This window comes from Branchiostoma lanceolatum, chromosome 6, assembly GCF_035083965.1.
Source record: "Branchiostoma lanceolatum isolate klBraLanc5 chromosome 6, klBraLanc5.hap2, whole genome shotgun sequence".
In the NCBI taxonomy this organism is placed as follows: Eukaryota; Metazoa; Chordata; class Leptocardii; order Amphioxiformes; family Branchiostomatidae; genus Branchiostoma; species Branchiostoma lanceolatum.
This window is the reverse complement of record NC_089727.1, coordinates 21800835-21822530: the sequence shown is the minus strand read 5'-3', so window position 1 is coordinate 21822530 and position 21696 is coordinate 21800835. Positions and strand designations below refer to the sequence as shown.

Below are 21696 nucleotides of genomic sequence, written 5' to 3'. Positions count from 1 at the left end.
TTAGGAAACCGAGCTCCAGTGTCACCCACCCTGACTTGGAGCCTGCAGGGCAAAAGGAAGAGGGGAAGGCCTAGAAACAGCTGGAGGAGAGACACGGAGGAGGAGATGAAGAGGATCAGCAGTAGCTGGCAGGACCTGAAAAAGAAGGCCCAGAGACGAGTCCATCAACGGTGGCCTATGCCCTGGCAGGGGCGATGGGCCAAAGTAAGTAAGTAAGTATACTAAGTAACTATAATGTTAGTGTTTGACGGAATGAAAACTTTTCTAGTGAGCGAATAAACAAAACCCCCGTCAATTATGAACGTGAAAGATTTTAAGTCCATTCATTCAAAGGTTGACCAATCTTTGTTTCATGGTTTCAAAACCATGTAGAATAGATGCTATTTTCTTGCTAGTTGTCATTACTTTGCCATGACGATTCCTATTACAGTAGGCACAAAAAGCACATTTTATCGACTTCTATAATGTGTAACTTTGTTTTATTGTCAAATCGCCTTGTTTATTGGTTTCCTCCTACCGTATCTTGAGCCCCTTGCCTGGCAACCAAAGTAGAAAAGGTTCACAATTAAAATCCTACAGTCTGAAAGCCGACACATTCCTTCACCACACAGCACAGTTTACTCATGGATGCCTTTCACATGTGATTTTCTTCACAGTCCTTTCAAAATTATGCCCGTACTACTTTCTTCTAGGGATTACTGAAAAACTGGACTGTCGACCAGGCATGTTTGCCCTGGGCTGTCTACTAGGGCCCCAGGGAGGGCATGCATTGTGTCAGGCCTTTAATTGTATTTTTTTATGAAAAACTGACTCAATGCTATAAGCTTACAACTGAATTGCCCTTTAACACATTGAAGCTTTGAAGTTTTGAGCCGGTGATATTAGCAGGCATGTACCTTTGGTGGTAAAGACTTATCAAATGTCACTTCACACCTCCGAGCTCCATAAACTATTCTTATCATGCCAATAACTTCCACATTTCAATAATAACCCTGCCAGATACAATTTACACATGTCGCAATATTGACAGTTCAATTATTTACCACTTAGTATGGTATGTTTGCATTGATTATGCAAATTAGGATACTTTTTTTCATAATTAGTATCAGTTTATATTCCACGTGCTATAATGTTGCATGTATATTTGCTATAATGGCATATACTGCATGTATAGATTTTCTGCATTAATTATGAGAATTAAGTACTTCATCATATGTATTTACTTTGAGGTATGAAAAATGCATCATTAGAAAAAAGCTGCCAAAACAAGTGCTTTCATCTGCTAGGACCCTCACATCTGCTTGGAGATTACGGTTCGATCCGGAGTTCGACTGACGTCACCGCCATAGCAATGACCTTTACCAGGTCATTGTCCTACCGGTCGTTTAAATTGTGGCGCACGTGCTTCGCACATGATGACGACCAACATTCGTCTGTTCCCGATCAAAACAAGTTGATAGAGAGTCGCGAGTGTGACTGTGATCGTCAGTGTTCACTGTCAGCTTAGTAAACATACAAACTTGAGACTTTCAGGCACGTTCGAGCCCCAGGTCACTTCCGTGAACCCTCAACAACAACTTCCGGAACATTCTCAGGCCAACAACATGGCGATTGGATCACGGTACATGTATGTACTGTTCTGTGTGATAGTAAGTCTGACAGCACACGGGATCGGCGCGGAGAAGGTTCTCGTGGTGCCGCCGGCCATATCGGACAGCCACTGGTTCCCCCTGGCGTCAGTCGGCCAGGCTCTGGCGGGGAGGGGGCACGAGGTCACCGTTGTTGTCTCCCAGGACATCGTGGCCAAACGTCGTGCCGAGAGGCCCGACCTGCGGTTCGAGTCGTTCCTTGACCAGGGCAGCCGTGCGCGGCTGGAGGTCATGACAGGCCAGATGAGTGAGATGGCCGAACAGCCTGTGTTCCGTACCATGCAACACTTGCATGGAGGGCTCAAAGAAATGACTCGACACTGTGATCTGCTGCTTGGGGACGGCGATTTGATGGAGAGGCTGAAACAAGCACGTTTTCAGGTTGTCATCACCGAGCCCTTCATTTCCCTGTGCGGAGCCATAGTCGCAACACACCTGGGCGTCCCCCACGTCGCCCTGTTGCGCGGTGGTCCTTCCGGACTGGACTACCAGGCCACAGGCGTGCCCCGCCCCCCGTCCTATGTACCGTCTATAATCTCCGGTTTTACCGACCGGATGACTTTCTTACAGCGAGCACAGAACTCAGTCGTGTCGTGTTTGGCACAAGTGATGTTCCAGTGGTTAATGAAATCTATGCACTATGACCAGCTGAGAAAGTACGTCGGAGAGGAGGAGACTCTCGTGGGGGTTTTGGCGAAGACAGACGTCTGGCTGTATCAAATGGACCCCTTGTTGGACCTCCCGAGACCGAGTATGCCCAACATGGTTAACGTCGGAGGGATACTAGCCCGAGAGGCCAGTCCACTTCCAAAGGTAGGTGATTGTGTGTGTGCCTGTATGATTGTGTGTGTGTGTGTGTGTGTGTGTGAGTGTGCGTTTATGTGTGTGTGTGTTTGTATGTGTGTGTGTTTGTGTGTGTGTGAGTGTGTGTGTCACGGTTTATGTGTGTGTTCCTGCCTGTGCATAAATGTATGTACATGAGGGGAGGCAGAATGTGGTGTTTGTGTTTGTTTGTTTGTTTGTTTGTTTGTTTGTTTGTATGTGTTTGTGAGTATCTGTGTGTGTTTGGAATGCTTGCGTGTGTGTTCTTGCGACGTGCGTGTCTTCGTGTGTCCGTGCGTTGTATACTTTTGTATCCTCCTTTATAATATTATAGTTATAACGTTATATGTTTGTGCTCTGGTGAGTGTGTTTGAATATGTGACAAAATTTCTTCCTGACAAACCACGGAATGGAAATAAATGATTGACTTCACGGACTTGCTACACCTTCCTCTCCTGTTCAGGATTTAGAGCTATTCATGCAGAGTTCCGGAAGTGCCGGGGTCGTGGTCGTCAGCTTCGGGTCACAGGCCACGACCATAACCCCGGAAAGGGCAGAGGTCATGGCAGCAGCCTTCGCACAGCTCCGACAGAAGGTGGTGTGGCGGTACGAGGGAGAGAAGCCGGCCGGTCTGGGAAAGAACACCAAGATAATGGCCTGGCTGCCTCAGAACGATCTGCTAGGTGGGTGATAAAACATACCAAACAGCTGTGACATGTTTTCATGTATATTGTGTACATGTTTGCCATGCCAAGTCCATTTTAGTGCACACACCCTTTGTCCGTTCGAAGGACTCATTCCTCATTGAAATAAGGTCAACGTGACTAGCATATGAAAAATGTAGCCTCCTTCGAAGACTTTGTGGAGCGGCGCCGTATATTGGGGCCTGAGGGTCGCGTCATGTCTCCTGCTAAGAGTCCCTCAGCCGATATAACTCCCTCAGCGACATAACTCCCTTGGCGGTGAAGGTCATCCCCTGCCAACTTACGCCGCCGCTCCGGAGAGTCTGCGAAGGAGGCTATGAAAAATGTACAATGGTACAAACAAAAATTGACGGACTAGAATGTCAAAATAACGACTACCATCTCTGACTTCTACTATCTGTCGCTCCCGCACACCTGACCTTTACGGTGACACCATATTTGCCCACTTTCTTCCTGCCTTATCATATCGAAGTTTATACGAATACACGAAAACACAATTCTAATCACACATGAACACCAGCACAAACATTCAGACACACTGAAAACAAAGCGATCATTTCTTCTTTCATTAATCAGTCTTAGATACTTCTCTTCAATAAGACCCAGCTGCCTATGAACTATACCACACTACTTTCAGGAAGAGGGTGTTGGTCTGTGGTAATGCATTCCCTAAAATGGTACTAGGGGGCCCGACATCGCCATGTTTCTTCGGGATACATATCCAAATACCAAAATCCATACAAATCAATCAAATTTGTCTTGAGTTGTAGCTGCAAACACACAAGCAGAACCAAAAACAGTAACTCCATCGGAGGTTAATCTCCTTTCCGGAGGTAACAACACACTACTGACTCACAATGATTCAGCCAACTTCGATTATTTTCAGGTCACTCCAAAACCCGAGCCTTCGTCACCCACGCGGGGTCTAACGGTATGTTCGAGGCCCTGTACCACGGCGTACCGATGGTCTGTACACCGCTGGGCGGGGACCAACACGGCAACGCCGCCCGGGCGGTGTACAGAGGGCTGGGTGTATTGCTAGACTTCAACACGTTCACAACAGAAACGTTGTACCAGGCTATCATGCAGGTTGTCACTGACAAGAGGTGCGTTGACTTGTATACATCGCGTCGTACTTATCAAACACATAGCAATGCCCATATTAGACATGTCCTTGGTGCTGAAGGATAGTTATACAAAATCTTCAGAATCTTTTTTTAAAACTAAAGTGTATAAGTTCAATAACATGAACGCCACAACACACTAGAGAAAACAGTGCACTTTCTAGCTAATGCTTAGTTTGAGGCCTAAGAACTCAACTCATACACTCGAGTGGGGTTATTTCTTACCTCAGGCGTGGATTTTGATGTGCCATTTGAACAGGTTTGACCGAAATAAAATTCCTTCCGTGACTTCGTCAGTAGGCAGCTATTCTAACATCTCCTAATTTTCTAGGGAGATTGGCACATTACTGTTGACATTATAGAAGACAATCTGGAGTGATTCCACTGGGGTCATTTTTGTTCATACCTAAACATGCCAAAACAGTCCTCTTACATTGATGAAGCAACGTACGAATAGCAATCAGCGAAAAAAGTGAAAAGGAATATTTTACTGAACGAAACATTTTGGAATCATTTTCGACCCCGTTCAGTCATTTTAGTCGCAAAAAAAAGGGTTCGGGTGTTTGAGGGTTAAACCTTCAAAAGAGCAGTCGGTTGTAGTACTCGGTTGTAAGACATATATGTTCTTTTCTGCCCGTTACTAGTTACCAGGAGACCGCAGCCCGCCTGTCCCGCCTACACCGTGACCAGCCCCAGCCGCCCATGGAGCGGGCCGTCTGGTGGGTAGAACACGTCATCAAACATGGCGGACTGCCCCATCTCCGCGCACGCGCCGTGGAGCTGCCGTGGTACCAGTACTACCTGCTGGACGTGGCTGTGTTCCTGTTGGGTGTCTGTTCAGCTGTCCTGGGTACCGTGTGGTACAGCTGTTTGTTCGTCTGTAGGAAGATTTGCTGTAAAAGTGTCGGCAAGCTGAAGTCTCAGTAGAGAATCCTATTCATTCACCGTGATTCATTGTAGCTACCACTGATACCTGTTGCATGCAACAGAGTTTTTATTACGGCCTTTAATTGAATAAAACGTTGTAAAGTGTAATTCGGGCCTGTTGCTAACATAGGTAGGAAATGTCTTCATCTACTAGTTTGGAAATGTAATTATTAGATTATAAGGCAGATGAAAACATAAAAATATCTTTGATGAGGTGACGATGTGCTTTAGTGATATTCAACTCTAAACGAAAAAAAGTTACCGCAAGAAATTTAGACATCCGTACGCTCCGCAAAGTGTGACCTTTGAGCTTACAATTGAGAATAAGTACATTGTACCCCCTCTTCGAAAATAAGGAATCCTTTTAATAATTATCACTGAATAGAGGAATGAAAGACTAACGTTTAACGGGAACGAGCAGAAGACCATATTATTAAGCAGATATACTTCTTGTCCAATGATCATTAAATGTATAACTGTGAATATAATAAAAAAAACGAGGTTCACGACCGATGTAATGTTTTCGTCTATATGTTCGCATCTATAGCTCAACATCCTTTTGATTAATCTGTATAACGTTGTGCCATTGAGAAAGGCACTTTACACGTATTTTCCCCCTCGTCAGTTAGAGGGACAAGTCTCCAACGGCAGTTGTCTTCAACTGGCGGACGAGAGCAGCGCCAGGCGGGCTGGCGTTATCAAGGCGGATCTCGAGCGTAAGAGTCATCCGGCAGTTCGCTGCAAGCATCCCAACCAGAACCAGCATGTCTCCCTCGAAATCGTGCCGCTGGGGAAGACGGATTCCCAAAGTGTGTCGGTCTCAGATTCACAGCCTGCCATACACTTTAAACAAATCCACGCGAAGGCTACCGTGTCAACCCTCCTCACTCAGGTGTAGGAACTGACACGGTCATCATACTTGAATATCTGCATCTGTACTTCTGTATGATCTGAATACGAGTAAAGATTACGAGTGATTTGCCATAAATGACGCAAACTCCGGCCGCTGTCCGGGGCTACCCACTGACCGGTTACTGGCGACCACTTTACGCACCATTAAATCAGGCTACCTAGATATATTTCGATTTTTTGGCTAGTAGATAGCAGATGAGGGACAGTATACCTCTTTGTTTCACACCTCTTGAAGTGCTGAATTCTATGGAAACACCTCCATTCAGCAGGACAACATGTGCAACCCGTATGCATGAGCTTCAAGAATGTCAGGGGGTTAAGAAAAACTCGTCTTGTTATGTGTTCGTTTATATCTTATTAACAAGTGGCCTTCTTATTGTGCTTAACCCCCCTCATCTATGCCAAAAATATTCACCACTAAAGATGTATGTTTACACATAGGGAATACATGTACATGGGTAGGGTCGCGGCAAGGGTTAAGTGAGTATCATATTGCTTACAAAACACCTTGTCTAATTCACCACAAGCAGAATTCTGTAAAAAGTCGGCTGATTATGTATTCATTGATACATGATCTAGTGGAATATAACACCGCCTTCTGGAGTTTAGGACTCTAACGTTACCTCCATCATGGAGCCATCACCATAACAGAAATATACTGATACTTTAAGCAACTTGATAATTGATGGCTTGGACATAATCAATACAATCATGACCAGTAATGTTTCATGATGATTTTTTTTTATTCGCACGCTCGCATCAGTTTTGGAGTTCCCAAGATCAAGGATGTCATCCATACAATCGAATCTGCATGGCATCAGAGGACACCTGGAGGACAGCAGCCAAACAACGGGTATTCCGTCAACCTGATGATCGAATATGGCTTTGTCAATCGTATGCTCAATCTCACGCAATACAAATATCAAATTATCTTCATATTATAATTTTGTATATTGAGATCACCTTTGAAATAAAAATGAGTGTACATGAGGGGAGAGTACATCAAAATGTGTCTATAACGGTAATTTTCTGTTCACGTTTGGATGCGCTCTTCCTAACCTCTAACCCCCGGCAGGTGTGCCAACATGGCGTCCGGAAGAAGTTTGAGAACACGGAAAATTTTCTCCGCTTCTTTCGTCGACTCTCCACTCAGATAACCTCTTTTAAAAAGATAGCAGCATAATTCTACAACCTTAAAGGGTTAAATTGTGAGAGAAAGTGGTGACAAAATGAGGAGAACGACGCGTAGACTGCTAACGTATGTGGTAGGCGTTGGTCTGCTGGTGTTATTGATAACACAATTAGTGCGGTATCGGCATGAAAGGGTCGCGGCTTCGCGCCGGAAACACAGAGATTCTGTAAGTAGAAACTGTTTCTGTATTTAAGATAATATTCCTGAATACCTTGATAACTAAGGAAAATAGATATAGCATAGCTTACAGTTCTCAGCTTTTGTTTAGAACCATATGCACAAAATTACCATTGTCATAATTTTATTCTTGTAAATTCTTACTCTACCGAAGAATTTTAAGTTTCATTCTACAAATAATACTACTCGTAAAATTCGAAATATTGATGGTTATTTTTGCAGAGAGATACCATTGATATGTATAGGTATAGCTATGCTGAATGTATAGAGTTGGACACGTTGCTTGTTGCATGTCTATATCCGGTCTAGAGTAAAATGTAAACAAACGTCACTTCCTTCTTAACGCGACTGTATTTGACCAAAAAATCGATATTGGCAAGTTGCAAGGATAGTTGAGCCTTTTATGCCAAATGTAGATATGTTGAGAATTGAATATTTATTGATAGTACGTTTTCTAGCTTTAATTAATTTATTTATTTTTTTCTATTGATCATTTGTAAACAATATTTTTATAGTCCTTTCAGTCAAGGTAGACTGATTTCCAAGGGAGCCTTCAGACACAAGATACAACCATAAAAGATTGAATTTATTTACATTCAAATGAAATGAAAATTGATATACATCTTAAATGTAGAAAGGTTTTAGTATTTTTTAAGATTTGAAAAGAGAGATGAATTTAGGTTAAATTGGTCCCTGTACAGTGTACTAGTAGGTAATTTAGGCTTCTGTTTACTTTTGCAAATTATCCATAATATCAAGGACACTGTTAATCCCTGCAGATAATCCAGCATACTATTAATCCTTCCTACGATGCTGCTAATCCCTGTCCAGTATAGATAATCCAGTTTATGTAATACCTGGGCCATGAAAACATTTGATACGGATGTTCCGCATTGTGTGATGATTTCCCGTAAAAATTTCTGTTTTCCATAGAATGTAATGTCTTTTGAGTGCGCCGGTTGCGCCGCTGTCGAAAATTCGAATACCGGATTGGGAGGTTGTTATTACGATTTTTTTGGTTAAGGACACAAAACTCCCTCAACTTCAGGCGCATTTTGCATTGATTTGTGCGTTTTCCCGGGTGATTATGAATATGATATGAAATACAACACGGAATATTCCGTATCACCCTCGGCCCAGGCCCTCTCGCGGGTAGCATTACCCTCCGGCCTTCGGACGATACGACCCACGGTCCAGCCGGTACCTTGGGCAATACAAAATATACCGCCTGACACAAGTAACGGAAATGAACAAAGCGAACGGACACAGACTATATATGAACCAGCTTGTGCCCTACTATATGTTGTATGTTGTAGCAGTTGTATATTGTTGTACCATAGATAGGTAATGGTATATGTTGATAGAGTTATTAGGACTCAAATGACTGTGTATCTCTGCTATATTGTATCTGACCCGTACCTCTTCCCTCATGACCTCAATGAAAAGCGGTGCCAATTTGAGTTTATCATGAATAAACAAAGGTTCAAACAAACAAATAAACAAATCGTGTTGTATTCTAGTCTACTATCAATAATTGTAGATAGTCCTTAATTTTGTTGATCCCTAACCTTGGGAGAATCCAAGATACTGTTACTAGTACTAATCCTTCTAGATTGTCCACCAGGAGGAGAAGAAACTGTTCCCTAAACACCAGAAAGGTCTGGAGCTGGCCGAGGACCTGGACCGGATAGACTGGCACGACCACGCCCGCATCAAAAGCGACCAGCAGAGAACAGGTAGGTACATTTTTGTCCACGCTCATCTAAATAAACAAACAAACAAAGCAAAGCAAAGCAAAGAAAAGCAAAGCAAAGAAAATCATCAAAAGGGGTCATGCTTGAACAGGTACATGTAGGTGTATGCTCATTGAACAGAAGTATAGAGGAAAAAAAGTTAAATGGGACCAGCAGAGAATAGTTAGCCACATTCCTGTCACACAAGACCTTACTACAACTTTGCTTCTGACTACTCCCAAAACATTTTTGGGAGTTGCCTATAATCTATAATTTCATGATCCTGTTTTCTAATCTGATTGCATTTAAAAAATATGACTATGAGTTGGTTTTGTCAAAATTCATTGTTGGTTGTTGCAGGTGTAGCAATTTGGAAACACCTCTCGGTAAAACTGGTGTGGTCCCTGCATGCTTGCATGTGTGCCTAGCAGTTGAATAAAGAATAGTTCAATCTTGTTTGTATCAAACGTCCTCTCCTGAACTCTGGGCTCATAGTCCATCTCGCGTCGGTGCTAGACGTCATTCAATTCAGAAACAGGACGTTAGATGTGTAACACAGGTGACTTTTAATTAAATTTAAAGACTAGAAGGTTGATCAACTCCAAACCACAGATGACCTATCTTAATGTCAGGAATGTCTTTACGGTAAGTGAAGTTACAGAATTTGGCGACATGTATTATTAACCCCCTTCCACAGCGTACAAGAACAGTGACAGGAGTGATCTGGCATTCTGACTTGATTTGTCGGAGGGCCTCGGTAGCTGGATTCACCAGTTAACCGGTCAATCTCTGAACTAAATCGTTACGTTCTCGTCTGCTTTTTAAATATTGCATGTCTCCTCAGACGACAGTCGTTTTTTTAGGGCAATTAGTCAAAACCATAAGTAATGTCGCAGTGCATTTTTCATGAATTATAATAGGTGTTGGGGGAAAATGAAGAAAGCATCAATGGTGCCCGTAATTTTGCTCATATCAAATCGTAAAGGCTGACCATGGCAATCGGTACATTTAAATGAGAACGAGCAAATTATGACGAAAAATGGGAAATATCCTGATGGGTAAGGCTATGACAGCTACTACGGTAGTATGTGTGACAGAGGCTTAATTCCCAACCAAGGTCTGGAGAATGTTACTATAGTAGGAGGCCTTAGTAAGCTGTGTTGCTTGGGTACGGTGTAGTTACCGCTGGCTCATTTTTGTCGCTTACTGTGATCGATAAGGCTTCCTCTGGTAAGCAAGCAAAATGATAAAGCAACTAGTAACTAATTATGAGTATGGCTAGGCTGTGTGACAGAGGCTTTAGTTTGAGAGACTTTAGTCTTTACTTGCAGTACATGCAGAAATGTTTGTGGTGGTTTTATGTTTGCGTTTTTTGCGGTAAGTTGTGAACTTAATACCATTTACAAATTTTGTTGCCCTCCTACCCCGTGTCTACTATTGTCTGACATGCAAACTTAAAACCACCACGAACACTCCATTTTCTCTCTACCACAAAATAGAAGCCCCATGAACTTAAATGTATTTACGGTATGTGTGTATTCTTGTATTCTTCAGGTCCAGGTGAACAGGGGAAACCAGCTGACCTAACAGCTGAGGAGAGAGGGCCGCACGCGTACGAGGAATGTGGCTTCAACATCAAGGCCAGCAACAAGATCTCTCTAGACAGGGCCATTCCGGACATCAGGCATCCCAAGTGAGGGAAATTTGCTTCTTGGAACCTCTCACCTACATCTCATCTTTCTCCACCATTCTCGGTTTTCTGTTCATGTTAGTGTTTCACTTTGAGTAATGCCTCACTTGACAGTCCATTCTCTGATATTATCCTCCCATCTTTTCTGTGGCCTACCCCTCTTCTTACCACCCAGGACAGTTCCTTGCATGGAAGTTTTGGCTGAGTCCCGATGAACGTTTAATTTTCTTGTCTTTACTATTATGTATAATAGTTTTTAGTTCGGGGTTGAAACAAGTTGGTACTAGTAGGTGGGAAGAAGCATTTGCACTATGGTTAAATTGTTTGTTCGCAGTGAAGAGGCTGCTGCGAAAACCGCAAGCATCCGATCATGATGATGATACATCATACCATCGCAAACTTAAATGTATTTACAGTATTGGGAATCACAGAACAGATTTATTTTAACGGACACACAAGTAAAAACACCACCAGATTTATGACCAGCAAGTATCTCTGAAAGCTTGTACCTCTAAGTTACTTCAAGCCAATACAGTCATTGAGATATCTTCACCTCATTTCTTTAAGATTGTCTAGATCACATTATAAACTGTAAAGTAGAAAATTTTTAAAAAAAATTCCTTGCGTCAAGTAAAAATACATCTATTAGAAATATGTCATTCCAATTTTCGGACAGTGAAAAGTTGGTTCGGGCAAGTGAAAATGACCATGTATTTGCCCAAATGGATTTTTAAAAACTAGTAAAATGAAATAATAAAATTTCGTCCTTCCTAACAGCTGTGGGCATAAGAAGTACGTTCGTGACCTGCCGGACGTCAGCCTGGTGATCCCGTTCCACAACGAGGGCTGGACGACGCTGCTGCGTACGGTCCACAGCGTGCTGAACCGCTCGCCCGAACAGCTCATCCACGAGATCATCCTGGTGGACGACTTCAGCGACAGGGGTGAGTGGGACTCCTTTTTTTGGCAAGGCCTCAGGGGCGGAGACAATACCTCATTTTCAAAGCACTGGTCACTTTGTCATTTTTGACATGGGTTTGTTTTTGGCATCTGAAAGATTTTGAAACTTATTGGTATGGGGTTGTGTTTTTGGCGAGGCATCAGGGTCAGGGACAAAAGCTAAATCTCAAACCACTGGTCACTTTAAATGGGGAAAGTCTGTTTACTGTTATTAATGGAAAACTGTCCCTTAAACTATAATTGAAAATTAGACACTATAAAGTATGATACTATGTTGTTTTGTATTTGTTGAGAGGGCTTGATGCCATGGTAGCACATCGAAGCCTGAAGAAAATTGGCTATGTAGAAAATTGGAAAACAATTTAATATTTTCTGTCTACATATTTGATGTCAAATTAACAATGGCTTCTTTTACATCTTGACAGATTGACAAATATTTTGAGTCATTTTCTTATCATTGCTATTTTGCCTTCAGCCCATCTTGGGAAGGAGTTGGAAGACTATGTGGCGAAATTTCCCAAGGTCAGGGTCGTCCGCACCAAGCAGCGGGAGGGCCTGATTCGCACACGGTTGCTAGGCGCCCAGGTTGCTAAGGGAGATGTGCTCATCTTCCTGGACTCTCACTGTGAGGCCAATGTCAACTGGCTACCACCTCTGCTAGGTATGGGGAGATGTTTATATGCGATAGTTCGTGCTGCATACCTTAGTGGTCATGTGGTTAGGGTTGTTGACTTAGAATCTGAAGGTTCTGGGTTCAAATCTCTAGCAATTTTGTGCCCTTTGGTATTGCACTTAACACCTATTTCATCTAGAGTACCTATCTTGTATTAGGGACATCCAGGGATGTGACATTAATTAAAAAGCAAAGGTCCTATGTTTGAGGAGAGCCTCATCACGAGCATATTAAATTGCTCCACTTTCTCAACTTATAAGCAGTCAGACCTTAAAGCAAACGTCTAAACTACATGTAAAGAACTTTTAAATTAGTGATATTTTCACAAATTTCTCCCTTGCTTTCAGAACCCATCGCACTGAACAAGAAGACCATCGTGTGTCCGAACATCGATGTCATCGACAAGGACGACTTCCACTACGAGACTCAGGCGGGGGACGCGATGCGCGGTGCGTTTGACTGGGAGATGTACTACAAGAGGATCCCCATCCCCGACGAGATCAAGAACCCAGACCCCAGCGACCCCTTCGAGTAATTATTTACCTTTGATTGTTGTAATTTTCATATGTTCTTGCAAGTTGCGATTTAGCTCCACCCCCAATTTGTAAGCTCCTTGTAATTCAGCCCCTGGCTGCAAAGAGAGGGTACTCAGCGCACCCATGAAATAACAACATAGCAATAAATTAGCTTCCAGAGATGTAGGTTTGCTCATCAATTGCGACCCATACTCTGGCAAGGTGGTCTAGGGAGGTCGCAATTGGTCTTGTGGTTAGGGTTGTTGACTTAGACTTTAAAAGGTTCTTTGTTGGAATCCCTAGCAGGCCCCAATGTTGTGCACTTTGGAAATGCACTTACCGGTAACACCTTTTTCCTCGCTCAACTCATGTGAAAATTAGTTTCGGTCAGGGATGTGCTCTTTGATGGGACGTAAAACTGAAGGCCCCTTGTTTGAGAAGAGCCACATCTTGAACTTGTTACAGAATCCACCACCCTTTTTGTAAAGAGTAGAATGAGTAGGGATCCATCCTTAACCCAGCAGCTTGTATACTAGTCCTACTGTACAAAACTGATATGTTGTGCCTGAATGCCATTTACTGGTTATGGAAAGCAAACAAATTCAAACCAGTGTGAGTCACAGTTCTGATCTCAAGTCAAGGCTGAAAAATTATCGCCAGTGTTTTTTATTTTTGTATATGGCCAAAGATTAGCCACTTCAATTGTTTAAGAATGACCTGTGTTTAAAGATATGTCCTTTTTTTAGGTCCCCCGTGATGGCAGGGGGGTTGTTTGCTGTTGACAGGGAGTACTTTGAGGAGCTAGGGGGGTACGACCCCGGACTGGACATCTGGGGAGGGGAGCAGTACGAACTGTCATTTAAGGTGAGGATGGGTGGATATCTTGTCACATGTACACACTCATACTAGTCCGTGCCGCCAAATGTGCATGTTTGGCAGGAGGAAGGTGGATGCTCCATGCTAATGTAACAGTTTTTGTATTTCCACGTATGCAGATGTACAGTTAGATTGCCACATGTGCATGTGTGAAAGTGTGGAGGGAGGATAGTGGTCTGAGAGTTTTATCTAGTATACTTATTATAGCATGTACATGAGGGAGGACAGTACTAGTGATCCCACATCAGTAACAATTCTCTTGCCACAAATTTATACAGTTTTATTTGTAGATTCTGTGGCCTGGTCTACACACAAAGTTCCAAGCACACTCAGAGCACACTCAAAGTGTGATTGGGAATGCATTGTGTAAACCCAGCCTATAAGTGCAGTGTTGTAACACTTTGAATTGATTTACGCCAGGTGTGGCAGTGTGGTGGGAGGATGGTGGATGCTCCATGCTAATGTGACAGTTGTATTAACAGTCATGTGCAGGTGTAACAGTTGTATTGCCACCTGTACAGTTGTAACCATTTTCATTCCCTACAGGTGTGGCAGTGTGGTGGGAGGATGGTGGATGCCCCCTGCTCCAGAGTAGGACATGTCTACAGGAAGTTTGTACCCTACAAGGTACCTGCTGGAGTCAACCTGGGAAAGGTAAGGAGTTTGAGTTATTTTTGCAACTCCTCAGATCCGGAGCGGCGACATTTCTTATATATGCTTTTAACTGTGTCTCAGAAGGAGAAGGTAGGGGGGAGAAAGAATAATGACATTGTCAGTAACAATCTTTTTATGTTGCATTAAATCTGATGCATCTGGAACTTAAGAATTACTGAGGACCGAAACAAAAGTATCCACATTTTTTGCATGGACTGACAGTGCTGTACTAGTAAGTATGCAAAATGGCCAATATTGAGCAGTATGAAGTTGTAACATGCAATGACAGTCTTATATAGCCAGTACACCGGTACACATTCCTGAACAACTTTTCAACTATCAAGTTGTGTTGACCAAAATCCAGTCACTGATTAGGTCCTTTCCACGCCTTTTTGTGTATCCCCTATACAATGTCAATCTCCATTATTTTCTATAGCCTTTGAGCAACACAGTTTTGCTAGCACTATGGCAGGGGGTAGTCCAATAGTAGTGGTGTGTGTTCATATACCATATTCTCTTTATCATAGTGCTGAGTGTTAATCAGAGAAAGCAATATAAACCATTTCTTAAGTATTTTTTTGTTGTTGTATGACCCATCCTGGGTTTGAACCTGCGAGTGTTGGTCTCCACCTTTTTCTCTTTATGACGTGTTTTGCAGAACTTAAAGAGGGTTGCAGAGGTTTGGATGGACGAGTACAAGGAGCACCTGTACAGGCGGCGGCCGCACCTGCGACAGACGAACATGGGGGACATCTCCGGACAGCTGCAGCTGCGGGAGAGGTTGAAGTGTAAACCCTTCAAGTGGTTCATGAAGGTAGTGGCGCCGGATATCATCCTGCACTATCCACCAGTGGAACCAGAACCTGCTGCATCGGGAGAGGTACGGGAGTCACTGTTAAAACCTTTTTGCAAGAAAACCGTTTTGCAAGAAAAAAAAGACAATACAGTTTAAATTGACAGAAATGTTGTCTTTTATTGGCCATTCACAGTTGAGGTCTTACCTCTGTACATGTGTCCCAGCTCCCTCTTGTCTAAAGCTGTACCTAAACAAATTTTAGGTACAGGTACACGGGTTTAGGTACAGGTCCGGACCTGAACCTGTACCTAAACTACTTGTTCAGAAAATGGTCGATTTTCAGTAAAGACAAAAGCATGTTTGAACTGGTAACAACATAATATTCAATTGTGCTAGGTATTATTTTTATGAAAACACAAATGAAAATTTGACTCTAGCCTTGAAAATGTGTTTTATGTGCTGGAGTATAGTATAGATGTGGCTTTAGAGCACTGCTACGGTAATTTCATAATAATTTGTCTGTCAAAGTGACCATCCCCTGAGTCAGACTTGACCTGATTAGGGCCAGTCCGGTACATGTACATGTGTCCCGGCTCCCTCTTGTCAATAATACGCTAATAGACTGTATGTGTACAGTGTTAGCATCAGATTATGACAGATTACATTTCTGGTGGCCTTAAATGGCCAGGCTAGACTATATGAGATTGAGAGTTCGCAAGTTCTTTTTTCTCACATTTCTGTCTTGACGTTTTGTCCTCGTGCTTGCACTTTACACGACTTTCCTCACTCCACCCAGGTGTAAAAATGGGAACCTGACTTTGTTGGGAAGGTAAAGGGCGGTAGGAGGAGAGGGATGGGCTCCACCTTCCAATTCTGTGTCCTACATGTAGATGCAGTGGATAACCCACTGCCCCTACGGTCTCTAAAAGGCTATGGGACCTTTACCCCCAAAACTGCACATTTAGCATTAGAGTTGACCCACAGTTTTAAGATACTGGAGTGTACTCTTTATGTTTTAGAGTCATGTTTTAAAATAGAAATCATCTTTAAGTCATTTCTTTAGGCCACACCAATTTATTTTCTTGGTTAACAGAATAAAAATTAAAAAAAATTAAAGTTTAAAGAATGCTAGATTGAAAAAAAAAAAATGAAAACAGAATCTCAGAGGAATGTTTTTAATTTGGTGCACACAGTTTCAGGGAGTGAACAGGGTCAGGTGCAAGTTTTCACGCCTTCTGTTTTAATGATTTTTATTTTGCTAAAATTAAAAATGAAAATCCGTTAACCAAAAAATTAAATTGGTGTGGCCTTATCCTATTATAAATTTGTAGTTTCTTTCTTTGTTTTGAAACCACTGGCTCTTTAACCTATTAATCATCTGGATAAGGAAATGCTTTGTTTACCAGTGTTTGTTGTTTAATCTTTATCTTATTTGTTGTTAAACTTTGTTGTTTTCAGATTCGGAACAAGGCGTCAAACTTGTGCATCGATAGTAAACATGGCGGAGGTCAGGCGGAGGTGCGACTGGACCAGTGTGTGAAGGGCGGCAAGATTATGAACGGAGAACAGGTTTGCATGTTTGTTTGTTTGTTTATTAAAAATGTCAACAGATATTCGCATACCTGGAAACATAGCTGCTTTGGGGTGAATATTAAATTTTATGACTGTGACAGACAACATATTTTTGATGTTGGAAAGAGTTAGTGATACTTGTATGACAGAGAGTTAGACACCAATGTTTGAAAGTCATGGCAAAGTTGGTCTCATCACTATCATGTTTGCTTTGAAGTATATAATTATAAATGGTAAACACCCATATGGAATCCTGCACTACATGTATTAATCTTGTTGTAATCTGTTGTCCTTTTTTTCTAGGATTTCCAGATGAGCTGGCACAATGACATCCGTCCCCGTGGGCGTACGTTCTGTTTTGATGCCCAGATGAAGGGGGGGACGCTCATTCTGTTCGCCTGTCATCAGATGTTGGGGAATCAGCACTGGCTCTACTATGAGGTCAGTGGTTTATGATAATGTGACAAAGCTTACTCCACTGTCTGTTAGGACATAGGGTCACAGCTGGGTGTGTTGCAATTGTTGCTAAGGCCAGACCAATTTATTTTCTTGGTTAACCGAACAAATTTTTTTTTTTAAATGCTATACATTGGAAAAACAACATGAAAAAAGAATCTCAGAGGAATGTTTTTACTTTGGTGCACACAGTTTAAGGGAGTGAACAGGGTCAGGTGCAAGTTTTCACCCCAGCCTTCTGTTTTCATGATTTTTTTGGGGGCTAAATTAAAAAAAAAATCTGTTAACCAAGAAATTAAATTGGTGTGGCCTAATAGATCAGTATTTTCTCACAGCTCCCCTCCCATAACTACCCTGCCTGTTGGCCTGCTTAAGTCAAATGTGTAGACCTTGATTTGGGCTTGACATTGCTTCGAATTGTGGTAGGACTAAGGAAAAACAATGAATCACGTCTTGCAGTTAAAACAATATTTTTCATTGAGAGGTCCACAAACAGAAATTATTTTACTTCTCCCATGTACTACGGACAGGAATTTTGCTGTAGTCCACTCAAAGCAAGCCTCTTAATTGTGTTTATAATGCAAAAGAACTGGCACATCAATCCTTCACATACTATATGTAGCGACTGTCTTTATTACTAAATGGAGGTTGTATTCTTTCAGTAAAGCAATTCAAAACTGGAAAGTATGGTAAATTCAGTTATTTCATGTGGACTAAAGGAAGGTTTAGAATTGTTGAAACAATTGTTTGAAAATGCCATGAACATTTGCAATGTCATGCTTTTTCAGTAAAGAGGTCTGTCCAAATTTTCCAAAAATAGAGCCACACAAACAATTCAAGATAACTTGTACAATACATTCCCTACACTACTTTTATGCTGTTTTCAGGATAAACAGCAGCTGCTCCACAAGGTGACAGGTGGCTGTCTGGAGGGGAACAGCGACAGTAAGAGCCTGTTCTTGAGCGAGTGTGACCACAAGAATGCCATGCAGCAGTGGTCGTGGGAGAAAACCAACTCTACCTACCTCCGCATGATGAACACCGGCAAGTGCATCAACACACCTGAGTGTTAAACACACATGTCGACACACCAAGGTGTTTAAACACATGTGTCAAAACACCTCAAGTGTTTATACCTGTGTCAACACACTTGAGTGTTGAACACTTTAATGAACACACCTGAGTGTAAAACACATGTGTCAACACACCTCAAGTGTTTATACCTGTGTTAACACACTTGAGTGTTATACACTTTAATGAACACACCTGAGTGTTAAACACCTGTGTCAACACACCTCAAGTGTTTATACCTGTGTCAACACACTTGAGTGTTGAAAACATATATCAACACACCTAAATGTTTAAAATCTGTTAACACACATGAGGGTCAATCACCTGTAGCACACATACGTGTTCAACATATGTGTCAATAGACCTAAGTGTATAACACATGTATCAAGACACCTGAATGTTAAACACCTGTATGTTGAACACCTGTATCAACACACCTGAGTGTAAGACACCGGTGGAAGCACTGTTGAATATCATAAAGTTTTCACACAAAGGTGTGTTAGTCTGTAAAAGTTTGAGCTGTTTTCCAATGTAAATGTACCAAAATTTCTTGCAGATATTCGGCCATCCTCAGAAAAAAATTAAACACTAATTTCTGACAAAATAGTCATGTGACAGAACTTATTAGACCTGTATATATTGCCTCAGTGTTGAAAATTGACAAAAATACAGCTTAAATTTTGATCAGATTTTGAGTGTGTTGACTCAGTTTTTGTAGACTTATAAAAAATCTTCAGGAGGTATTGAATATAATGTAATATTGTACTCATTATACGGCCAGAGTGGTAATAATAAAATTGATAAATACCTAATGCTGCAGTATCTAAAAGTGGACCAATGTTTTAAGCAATGTAGATTTATTGATGAATCGTAAAGATAGGAATGTAGTTCTTGAAAGTTTTACTTAATTGTGTACTAGTTTCTCCGGATCAGTGTTAAGATATAACTCAAGGATACGTCTGTCTCTCTCTCTACATAATTAAGAAAAGTAAGGGAGGCCTGATGCTCCATTTATACAGGGTCCCTGGAATAGTACTTTCCAGATCTATATACTTACCAGTATTATAAAATCAAATTTTTACAGCCATTTTGATTGGAACATGTAACATTTCAAAGCTGGCATCACACTATGAACGACAAACGGTTGAATTTCAAAATTGCCCTTGAGTTCAACATGTTTTTATCCATAAAATCTACAGTCTAATTGGATTGGTTCGGTGACGTGCGGACATCGACTGATCTCTAAAATTTGCGCAGTGGTCAAGACAAGAATTGCTGTAATGCTGCAGAAAATGTACAGTATCTCACAGGATTGCTCCTTATTCTGCAAACTTAGGAAAAACATTAAATTTTGCAAAAGTGGCTTTAACTGACACCAATCAGTGCGAATTGGCTCCTATGTTTTGCCTGAAATTACTACAAAAATTTGCAATTGGCGAAATGGCACAAGGCTGTGCAATCACTGCAAAATCTATTTTTGATGAATTTTGAGCCTTCTACATTACAAATTGATTTTTATTGGCCAATCAGTGTCAATATTTTGCCCCAAATTACTACGAAAACTTTGCAATTGGTGAAATGGCACAAGGCAGCGCAATTACTGGAAAATCTCTCTTTGATGAGTTTTGATCCTTATACATTTGCAAATTGATTTTTAATTCAGTGGCAGTTTTTGTGGAAAGTTGTTATCTTATTTGAAGCCAAAACTGAGGATGTGACATTTAATTTGCTTTTACCTGTGTGTGGTACATCCATGTGGCCGCAAGGAAAATTAGCCAAAACTGATCACAAAGTTGCTGCAATTATTATCATCATCAATATCATGTTTCTTACTCTTAACAAGTTTGAGCGTACAGTCATAGTTTGCTGCAATAATTTGGTACAATTGGAGACAGTCCATTTAGAGCTTGCAGACTAATTTGGAGAGCTACATGTACTTGAATGTGCGTTAGACTATTTGAGTAAAACTACAATTGAATATTGTATTCATGCCAATCAGATCATGAGAAATAATTAACAGATTTGATGATTCATCTTTTAAGATGACAGAATACTGCCACAATTGTATGACTACAGTAAGTTTTAAAAATGTGAGACTTTAGGCGCGTATATAGTAAGTAGGGAAAGATGTACACACTGTATAGGCTCAAATACATGTATAGGCAATTGTACAGATGGTAGGATTTTGAACTGTATCTTATATTGACCAAAAATTGACAGTTCTACAGTATGAGACTTTTGTATAGTTTAGTTTGGTAAAATAGAGATCTACAGTCTGTGTATAACATTATGTAAGATAGCAACTTAGGTGATCATGATCAGATGTGGAATTATTGTTTAGCTTGTTTTCACTACTTGAGTTAATTGATAACTATAATGGATAAAGTTATACTGTGTTTAGAATGTGAGATCTATCTTCCTATGACAGCAGAGGCTGTGATAGGAGTTTTGGGTATCAAGTTGCTTGGGACTCCCCATCCACAGCCTCACAACTTTACAGATAACTTTAGAGCTTTAGAGTGTTATTGAATTATTGTTGGCTTTTTATGGCATAAAGTTCAACTGACATGTACTTGATATCCCCAAACCCCTATCACAGCCTCTGGTTGCCATGAAAATTGACAGGGGTGTAGCCAATATTTGGGGAGAGCAAATTTAACAAAGTCCCCCCCCAAACACCGGGGAGAATGGCATAGACTATAAGCAAACTACAAAGAAAGTTTTGGCACAAAAACAACAGTTGGCCAAGACTTATTTATAGTTTCCTACCACCCCCTTGTTTTGCTTGCTGGTTGAAATATTTTCTTTTATGTTTTGTTTGATTTTGTGTCAAAATACCATCGTAGAGGTACTGTGATATTGTTATGTCTAGAATAGAGAGAAATTGTGCAATTATAGGTTATATGCAACAAATATAAAACGTCCTCTGACTTGTAAGGTTTCAAAAACATAATTTTATTAATGACATGTTATTGATCATGATACAAGGCTCCCAAAAAAGGAGATGCTATGTTGTTGGGAACAAGATTTTTTTTTTAATGTTAACTTGCACAGAAGGGAAATATTGTTTTTGCTCTGTTTCTTCATCTTCTTTCGTTCCAAGCAAATAAGGTCAATGACCTGTACCAGACGCCTTTCACCATGGTAAGTAGCAGACACCCTGTGGTGTTCAATTACATGATGTAGCAAGTGG

General features: G+C 41.3%; 2 protein-coding genes across 3 annotated transcripts; both read left to right on the top strand.

The window, feature by feature from the left end:
* Positions 1-1406: 1406 nt before the first annotated feature.
* On the top strand, positions 1407-5739 carry LOC136437038 (UDP-glucuronosyltransferase 2C1-like). The gene is made up of 4 exons (XM_066431483.1): positions 1407-2462; positions 2935-3154; positions 4062-4281; positions 4944-5739. The coding sequence occupies exons 1-4, from the start codon at positions 1605-1607 to the stop codon at positions 5224-5226; spliced, it is 1581 nt and encodes a 526-aa protein (XP_066287580.1). The 5' UTR covers positions 1407-1604; the 3' UTR covers positions 5227-5739.
* A 1452-nt stretch (positions 5740-7191) lies between these two features.
* Positions 7192-18970, top strand: LOC136437037 (polypeptide N-acetylgalactosaminyltransferase 10-like). 2 transcript variants are annotated; one of them, XM_066431481.1, is made up of 12 exons: positions 7192-7496; positions 9132-9243; positions 10795-10933; positions 11708-11874; positions 12366-12551; positions 12911-13094; positions 13825-13942; positions 14501-14608; positions 15267-15488; positions 16863-16973; positions 17280-17417; positions 18320-18970. In XM_066431481.1, exons 1-12 carry the CDS (start codon positions 7368-7370, stop codon positions 18503-18505), a joined length of 1800 nt encoding a protein of 599 aa, XP_066287578.1. In that variant the 5' UTR covers positions 7192-7367; the 3' UTR covers positions 18506-18970. The 2 variants fall into 2 exon arrangements, with proteins under 2 accessions (XP_066287578.1, XP_066287577.1); XM_066431480.1 differs by having other exon boundaries at positions 9120-9243.
* Positions 18971-21696: the final 2726 nt, after the last annotated feature.